A 9708-nucleotide genomic window follows, 5' to 3' on the forward strand; every position below is an offset into this window, starting at 1 on the left:
TAAACTTTATATAATCAATAGGTCATAAATATATGTGTAGTTTGTCAAATATAAATACATAATAGTTTATGGCACCCTAATTTATATTTAGCATATTTTTCTACGGACACACATACCAGATGCTTGCCCCCATCCTTGCTTACCCAGCCCACACTACACAGCTCCCTCCATGCATTCTAAATGGGGTTTCTTCATTTCCATCAGAAATACCAGCATTTCCTTGAACTCTACAAGAATGATATTGCACAAAAGTGACAGTATTGACAAAAAAAATATGGTCATCATGTAATATAAAGAGGCTGGGCCAAGGGTGCCTTAGTTCTTCATTTTCAGAAGTTCAAGGCATTAGAACACATCAGGACTGGTAGCAATTCTAAAACATGGCAGAAAGTTAACACTATATCTAACAGCTAACACTATATCTAACAGTTAACACTATATCTAATAATTACGTTAACACTATACCTAACAGAGCTTCAAGAACGCCATGCACATCTTACTAAGAGTCCTAGGAAGCAGAGAGACTTGAATATAAGGCTTTATGCAAAGCGCTGGAAAAAGACAGGCATTTCCCCAGCTTCTTCAGCCGAGTTTAATGCGAAGCTTTGTCAGGCTGCGCGGCGGACGATGGGGGTGACGCAGGTGCAGCCCACCTTCACCCGCATCTTCTCCAGCCGGAAGGAATTAGGACAGCCCTGGGGCTCCCTCCGGAGGACCAGGATCTCTTGCTGGATGGCGACGGAGTTCATGGAGCTGTCTTCCTGCCCCTGGGCATTGATGCAGCCTGAATATCTGCACTGGGCCTCAGCAATCTCTGAGGGGAACCGGTGGGGGTCTCGGGTGATGCTGAAGAAGAAAAAAAAAAAAAGGCAAAACAGGATGTTGAGGCCAGAAGAGGAAGAGAGAAGGGCTCGGTAGCACTGGGTGTTCCCGGCCAGGGGAGGTTCTGAGTTACACAAGCGAGCGATACAGGCTCTAGATTCTTGGACCAAGATCTAGCTGTTAAGTAATTTCCTATGCCCCAGATGCCTCCACCATAAACAGGGCTTATGAGCACACCATCTTCTCAATCTCAAGGAACTGTTGAGGGTTCTGCATAGTATGGATGTGTGTAAAGCAACCCCATAAATAATGTTAGGGTTTAGTTCGTATTAGGCCTACATTTTGTTTGTATTATTATTATCTCAATTATTAAGGTCCTTTAAAGAGAAATTGAACATCAGTAGTAGGGCCTTACGATGTACAATCCATAAAACTCACTGCTTGGAAAGGACGACCTCTGGCTCCAAAGACTTTCTCAGTTTCTCTCTTGATCTGCACCTCTGTCTGGAGCAGGCAGCCCAGCCGGCTCACCCCAGTGCACAAACCCTCATGAAGGAAGGGAGCTATGCAGCAGCCCCAAAGCACTGCTTTGTGTCTAGAAATTCTGTTTTATGATGTCTTTGAAGAGTATAAAGGTGTGCTAAGTGTTCCCAGGGCCTATATCTCAAGACAAAGTCACAAGATTCTACCCCACATGGCTGACATCCATGTCCCAAGCTGAGTTTTCTTCCACACACATCCCTTACCCTCGCTACTCAAAGAGTGACATCTGCTCGGAGCAGATCCTCAAGCTGACCTCTGGTTTCCACTTAGCCTTACACAGTGGTAATATCGCAGGCTGAAAACTACTAAGACTTTCAACCACACAGGTGAGCCGGGGCAAGAAAGCAAGAAAAACCTGAGTTACCAGAAACAGTGGAATTTCTATTGGAAAGGATAAATGGGAAGCCAGGCATAGTGTCGCATGCCCGAAATCCCAGAACTCAGAAGGCTGAAGCAGAAGGATAACCATAGATCTGAAGTTAGCCTGAGCTACCTAGGAAGTTCTAGGGCAACCTGGGCTACAGTGTGAGACCTCCATCTCAGGAAGAGAGCTAATGTGGGCACTGAGTACCCAGGAAAATGAGGCTTCACAGTCAAAAGAATTTAGAACACATTTCTTTTCCTTTTCTTTCTTTTTTTTAGTGTTTGGTTTTTTTGTTTTGTTTTGTTTTGTTTTCAAGACAGGGCTTCACTGTATAGTTCTGGCTGTCCTGGAACTCACTATGTAGATCAAGCTGGCCCTGAACTCAGAGATCTACCTGCCTCTGCCTCCTGAGTGCTGGGATTAAAGTCATGCACCTCCACATCTGGTTTAGCACATTTTCCAATGGAATATATATGTGTGTGTGTGTGTGTGTGTGTGTGTATATGTATACATACATACACACACACACACACACACACACACACACACACACACGTCTTCCCTGACTTACTTGTAATCCCACGGGGAGCTGGAGCGGTTCTGGAAGCCATGCGAGACAGAAACACCCTGGTTTTGATTGAAGATCCGGAAGTCAACTCTCACACTCTTACCCTCCAGAGGAGGGCAATTCCCAGCCTGCTGGGGGACAAGAGTCCGTGCTGTTACCTCCCTCAGGATGGCAAGCCCCAATATCAACAGCAGCAGGGACTTGACCTGGAAACCAGAGAAGATTGCCGACGGTGAGAGCCCTGGCACAGTGTGGCCGAACCCCAGCCCTGTATGTGGGGTCTCTTTATGGGATCAAGATTTCTTCTTTCTGAAGTACAGGTAATCACTGGCAATGAGAACAGTCATACCCAATGTTATCAAGGTGCAAAACAGAAAGACTGGAGGTTAAAACCCTCTTGAACTTATCTCCCGCTTTATATTCCAGAAAGCCTTCTTCCAGGACATCCCTCCAAGGTCCACGCTACCATCAAGGCCCGATTCATAATATGTAGTTCAATGAGAAGTACATTTATCAACATGAAATACTAAAGATGTTATCGGTTATCACTCAAGAAGCATTTTTTTAGGTTCTCTAGAAAGGCGTTATCTGTGTTCATATCAAACCTGTTAGAGTGAAAGCTTCCTGTTAGAGAATGTGCACAGCAAGGGTGTTCCATGAAACCTTTCTGAATGAATGAAAGAATGGATAAGGGGATGAATGAACAGGGCGACACCATTAAATTAAACAATGTGGTTGAGCTCAGCTCACTGAGGAAAAGATTCTGCGAAAGCAACCAAAGCAAACTTCCAATTACCCATGCTAATTGAAAGCAGCAGAGGCACTAATGGTGCACAACGGCACAGGATAGAAGCCGTTTCTTTAAGCTCGGGCATTTGTATTTTCTATACGAACATTGAAATATGGGTTTATCTGGTGTTACAAGAACGCACAAAGAAAGTACTCCATGAAGACCTACCCACAAGAGGAGCCAGGCACTCCAGCTTCCCTTTGTTGTGACTAGCCTCTGCCCACACCGCCATCCCTGCTTGACCATCCCTGGGGATGGACAGAAAAGTTGAAGCTGAGTTTTCGATTTCTGGGCCAGGCATTGTTCAGGTTCATACTGTGTAGGTAGGGAAAGTGATGGTGTGCGTGTTGATTTAAAAGACCTGCATGTTGTTTCATTCATGCTGGATGCAAGAAATGCACAGAACAAGCAGAAAGGTCATGGAAGCTGCTATCTCAAGACCACCGATAATAAATGGAAATCAAATGCAGGATGGGGCAGATTTGCCTCCAAATAATCAGCAGCCATGTGTTTTCACCTCCGCAATCATTCTTTCACTCCGTAACTGGTCCTTAGGGCTGCAGTGTTGTCGTTTGTGGCATTATCTGTGGAGTTCAGAACTCAAGTCTCGAACTCACGCCACAGTGACATGGTTTCCTGTATCCATATAAATCCCAAAGATACCCTTTAGGGTTTGATTCAGGTAATCACTGTTGGCTTTGGGTTGATGTTACACACACTGTGTGTGAGACGGGTGTGGAATGCAGTCTTCACAAGGGCTCGGAAGTTTAGAAAACATAGTCACACACCTACCAACCACCTAGTCAGGTTTCTTAAGTAAATTTCTTCTCTGAGCCTCCTCTTGTGTATCATGAGTCATTTCCACTTTTCATTATCAAGACTGAAAGTCCCTATAACTTGGGTTAGGTGATGCCCTCCAGAGGCTGATGTGTGGTCTCATTGGAGGAAGTGTGTCACTGGAGTGTGCTTTGATTTTTTTCAAGTCTTACATCATCCTCAGTTAGCTCTTTCAGCCTCGTGGTTGTGTCTTAAGATATATATATATATATGCTCTCCGCTACTGGTTCAGGACCATGCCTACCTGCCTGCAACCAGGATGATCGTGGAGTCAACCCTCAGAAACTGTAGGCCCCAAAGTAAGCACTTTCTCCCATATGTTGCCTTGCTCTATCTTGCTTTATCACAGCGATAGGAAAAAGAGACAACTCTTGTGCCCCTAACAAGTCATTACTATTTCACTCAATGTTCTTGGAGTGTTTTAGAAAACCTTTGTAAACACTGGGTTCTACCCCACTGTCTCATGAAGCAGACAAAACTCATTCTACTTATCTAACCGGCATTTCCCAGCCTCTTAATGTCTACAGGCTCCACCTTCCTTGGCGATGCTTGGTCACAGCCACTGAAGGTCATGACAACTCACATCAATCTTAGCTGTGTGTCATTACAGGAGTGAAGAATTCCAAATATCTGCCCCCTGCACCTGGAATAGAGAGGCACTTGAAAGCCCCATGGCCTTGATCAGGAAATCACATAATATCAGAAATCACCGCTTGCTTCTTGTCATTATCATTTTTAGTGTTTTTGAGCTCTGATACGGCTGGTGCCAAGTCAAAGACTGAGACAAACAATACTTCTCAGGGAAGTTGAGAGTGTTTTATATCCCCCCTGTAAAGATTAATAGATAGGGTTTTCATCCTGTAGAAGGGGAAACAGGCAGGAGGACACTGAAGCTGTGGGAGAACAGTCAGAGACTCTGGACCTTTTCAGTAGAGCTTTGTACCTTTCTCCAGTGTGAGCCCAGCTGTGAGAACATCTGCACACTGCCCCTACACTCACCTGTCATCTGGAACCTCCCCAGGCAGGGATGGGCTACAGGACCTGGTCAGCTCTAAGCTCCAGCCAGACTGACCTCAATGACCGTCGAGTGTGTCCTCTCTGCTGCCCCTTCTAACTCAATCCCATTTCCATGCTGCTTCCACTGCCATGCTTCTTGCTGAGAGTTCAGCTGACCCCCACCCCCCCCCCAGAGAAATAGACATGGTTTGAAACATTGAACTATGCAAATGATTAGCTCTGACACAATGGTGTTAGGTTAAGAATCTTGCTTCTCAGGGTTGGAGAGCTGGCTCAGGGGTTAAGAGCTCTTTCAGAGGTCCTGAGTTCAATTCCCAGCACCCACATGGTAGCTAATAACTGACTGTAACTCCAAGATCTGACGCCTTCCCAGACAAACATGCAGGAAAAACACCAATGCACATGAAATAAAAGTAAATAAATTACTTAAAGGAAAAAAGAACTTTGCCTTTCTGTCATCCACAAAGAAGCATACTATTGCTAGGCCCAGTCGCTGTTCAGCATCACAGGGTTTAATGACAGCAAACAAAAAGCAGATGACTGAGATCCTTTTCACTGTGTAATGGGGAAAATGTTAGTTGTCTGTTTCTGTGGTTTGATGAGGGTGTCTGAGCCAGAATTCATGGCACACTCCTATAGTTCCAGCACTCCAGAGAGTGAGGCAGAAGGAATGCCAATTGCAGACCAGCCCGAATTACATACCAAACTCAAGACTAGCCTGGGCCACACAGGAAGATCTTGTCTCAAAAAGCAAAACATACAACAAAAACAATAATATTAAGAATTAACATTTACATGGCCTTTTCTACCTTTTATGTCTTCCAGCAAAGTAGAGTGCTCAAATTAACTAAAAACTAAGCATCCATGATCTACCTCACAAAGAGAGATTCATCACAGTGTATCAGTTCTCCCTTCCCAAACCACTATAAGGGAGACACTGTCAATATGTTGCCGCACGACCGGGCAAAGTCGATACACAAAAGTCAGTGACTAACACCAAATCCCACATTAGCAGGTAGCAGGGCCAAACCTGTGACTTCAAAGCCTCTGTCCCTAAATACTGTGCTTTGGTGGCCTGCTGGAATCGCTAAAATAACAAACTGACAAGCAAAAACCACCACTGTCAGAGAACAGGTGCCGTTTATAAAAGCCAAGATTTTTGAAGTTGCAAGACTCATACAAGGAAAATCAGAAGACCATCAGAACCGATAACACAGCGTGGGAGTTCCTAAGCCTGGTCCACATGCCTCTATAGCAAACCCTTCCCAGGTTTATCCAATTAATGACAGGCACGATTCTAGTTGTGAGCGGTGAGAAGTAGAATTCCAGTCCTCATTAACGTTCCACTAGCTTCTACAAGGAATAAGACCATGCATATTAATTAATTAACTAATTAATCCGGTATCAAGGATATGAAAAACTTCTCCAGGAGGTTATCTGAAAGTTTAACTGGACGGTTCTACTTCCTCCACTCAAAGTCCTACCATAGTTAACCTTGTTGTTTTTAAAAGACCTAGTTCACAGAAGACTCCGAGAAGCTCTAAAGCCTTGGAAATCCACCTTTCATAAAGTGCAGACGCAGTTACCCTCACCCTAAATACCAGCACCACTCACCACGGCTGTCTCGCGTGTTCTCTGCATGCTTGTTTCCAACGGGCTGCCTCTTTGCTCAGGAAACACTTTCTTCTGAGCACGCCTCCCTGGGTACATCGACGACGGGACCCGTCGGTTTTATAGTAATCACTGTCCCTGTTTCCATTGACCTCCTTACTATTTGTAAGTTGTGGTTGACCCAGAGTTACTGACGAATGCGGGTTTTTTTTTCTACTCCACTTCCTGAAGGGGAACTTAAGGGGGACCCTAAAGGGGATGACGGAAAATGGACCCATCTTCCTTTCCTTCTACTCCCCCCTTTCCTCTCTCATTATCTTCACGACAGAGGTGAACCGAGTCACAGATTACTGTCACAATCTTTAATTCTTCCGCAAATCGCCAACGTTCTTGTCACGCACTGTGGCTTCTATTTTCAGGTCAGGCAGGAGAATCCCTGGTTGACATGAGGGTAAAGTCATCCTTACCAAGGCTTAGTTTTAAACACTACGGAGGGGAAAATAAAACCAAAGAATGACTGGTGCCGGAGAGATGCAGACATTACATCCACAGGTAGTTTTGGGGTTTCCCTAAACTCATTGTTTTAACCCTCTGACTAGACCCCGACTGTGCTTAACAAATAATCATTCACACGATAGATGTGAATATTAGTTAACTCTGATTGGGGACCATTGTTGTTAGTGAAGTGAAGCACAAACAGAAGACTTGACATGCTTTGGGGCATAGTTTGTGGACTTGTGTGAAATTCGTTTGTCTCTGTTCGGATCAAGGCAATGAGCATTTGTCAAGCACAGGCATTTATGCTAGGGAAACACAATCATTTCCCTCTCTCAAAAACAGCAGCTTACTTCTTAAAAAAAATTATTCCTGGAGTCTGGAGAGGTGGCTCAGAGGTTAAGAGCACTGGCTGTTCTTCCAGAGGACCCAAGTTCAATTCCCAGCACCCACATGGCAGTTTACAACTGTCTGTAATTCTAGTTCCAGGGGGTCCAACACCCTCACACAGGCATACCTGCAGACAAAACATCAATGCATATGAAATAAAAATAAGTAAGTTTTAAAAATTTCTACACTTTGACCAGTTATGAGCCTGTGTCAATTACCATCAACTACAAAATGAAGCTTCCTCAAATGCAAGGAGTGGGGGTGGATTTGATCAAAACTATATGTTTGTATATAAAATTCTACAACCAAAATTCTTAACAATAAGGTAAATGTGCACATTTGCCTTCCCAAGTTCAGAGTATGGTCTAGAATGCAAAACTGTTGTTGTCCATTGTCAACATGTTTTGACTAACTGGAGAGCATTCCGCACTGATCACAGTTCTGCCAGGGCATGCCGTACAAACACATGGCTCCTGTCTTTGTCTGTGGAGGCTTGTGTCCTTCTCTGCAGCCATCAGAAGTTCACCTCCCACCAGATGACTCTCCAGTGTCCTCTCCGACTTTGCTCTCTCCTCATTCTTGGTAAGATCAAATCCCATCTGTGTTTGGCCTGCTTCTGGTCAGGACGGTTCTCTAGGATATTAATAAATATGGGTCTCTTCAGCACCTCCCCAAATGCACATTCTCAAATATGCAATCTACATCACACAGTGTAGTTTTTGTGCACACGCGGGGTCCATACAAGTGCTTTAGCCAGACTGAAATCCCCATGCTTCTCTCACAGAGAACTTTAAGGCCTCACAGATGACAGACAGCTCATGAGCACAGTGAAACTGGCTTCGTGAAGGCTACCAGCATGCTTTTAGATTTCAACTTTTGCTTATATCATTCATGCTATCAAACAAATGTATGAGTGAGGCTCTTAATTCTGGGACAAATTGAGTAAACTGAGGCATTTACTACTCCTTCTGGATCTGCACTGTCTGCCAAAAGGTTGTGTATTGATGGCTTGCTGACCACTGCAGCACAGTTCAGAAGTAGGAACTCGGGAAGTGGGTTTGACAACTTTTTATTTATAAGCTTATAGATTTTTTTAAAATTTTTACTTATTAGCTTTAAGGTGAATTATTTAGAACTCTGATATTGGCTATATTATACACAGAGAGATAAATTTTTGACTAGCATATAAAATAATAGACTTCATTATGACATTCTTCCGTTTGTTTGGGGTTTTTATTTTGGTTTTTTTCAAGACAGGGATCCTCTGTGCAGCCTTGGCTGTCCTGGAACTCTTTTTTTAAAAAAAAAAAAGTTTTTATTTATTCATTTATTATGTATACAGTGTTCTGTCTGCATGTGCATCTGCAGGCCAGAAGAGGGCACCAGATCTCATTACAGATGGTTGTGAGCCACCATGTGGTTGCTGGGAATTGAACCCAGGACTTCTGGAAGAACAGCCAGTGCTCTTAACTGCTGAGCCATCTCTCCAGCCCATGGAACTCTCTTAGTAGATCAGGCTGGCCTCGATCTCAGAGATCCACATGCTTCTGCCTCCTGCATGCTAGAATAAAAGGTATGTGCCACCACTGCCTGGCTTCATTATGACATTCTTATGAATGTATTAAATTTACAACTTAATGGACTATGAGAAAATGACAGGAATTCTGATAGATAGGGACTAATAAGAGGAAGTGGGCGACTGAAAGAATAGATTTGAGGACTATATTTTATTCCAGGTCCTTCCTTCTCTCCTTCTGTCCCTCCCTCCATTCACATTTTCCTTTGGAGACAGTTTGAACAGCTTTCCCCTCAAGAAAACCACACAATGTTCTTGTCTCATCCTGGCAGAAAAGCATGATGTTACATGATCATACACTGAAACCGCTGAAACCCTGAGCCAAAATAAGTCTCTATGCCTTTAGGTTGATTGCTAGGTGTGTTGCCACAGCAACAGAAGGCTTGTTACCATGCCCACTTTCCGCAGGAGTCTCTTCCCTCATGGCTGTGCTTTAGTGCATAGTAGAGTATAAGAGCCACCCTGAAAGGAAGAGCATAAAACACCCAGACTGAGTACGGGAGGATGTGCTGGATTGCCGCCACAGAGGAAGAGCAAAACACACCTTCCATGTGAAGGAAGCAGCACCGACTTTCACGTCTGCGCTCAAAATACTGTCTGCTGCAGAGGGAAAACAGCTTACCAGGTTGCCAAACTGATAGCTGCCTAGCACCAACACATACAGATCTTTAGTCTAGCCTGTATTGATTCAGCAG

At 44.2% G+C, this 9708-nt stretch overlaps 1 protein-coding gene across 1 annotated transcript; it reads right to left on the reverse strand.

Moving 5' to 3' along the window:
* Positions 1-608: 608 nt before the first annotated feature.
* On the reverse strand, positions 609-6582 carry Il17f (interleukin 17F). The gene is made up of 3 exons (XM_005369566.1): positions 6556-6582; positions 2301-2503; positions 609-846 (listed from the first exon to the last, which is right to left on the reverse strand). The coding sequence occupies exons 1-3, from the start codon at positions 6580-6582 to the stop codon at positions 609-611; spliced, it is 468 nt and encodes a 155-aa protein (XP_005369623.1).
* Positions 6583-9708: the final 3126 nt, after the last annotated feature.

Source organism: Microtus ochrogaster, unplaced genomic scaffold, assembly GCF_000317375.1.
Source record: "Microtus ochrogaster isolate Prairie Vole_2 unplaced genomic scaffold, MicOch1.0 UNK52, whole genome shotgun sequence".
NCBI classification, from domain to species: domain Eukaryota; kingdom Metazoa; phylum Chordata; class Mammalia; order Rodentia; family Cricetidae; genus Microtus; species Microtus ochrogaster.

Coding starts and splice junctions, on each gene's coding strand:
- Il17f (XM_005369566.1), bottom strand. CDS start 6,582: ATGCAGAGAACACGCGAGACAGCCGTG. Junction 2,504..6,555: donor GAACACGCGAGACAGCCGTG/GTGAGTGGTGCT, acceptor TCTGGTTTCCAG/GTCAAGTCCCTGCTGCTGTT. Junction 847..2,300: donor AGCTCCCCGTGGGATTACAA/GTAAGTCAGGGA, acceptor TTTCTTCTTCAG/CATCACCCGAGACCCCCACC.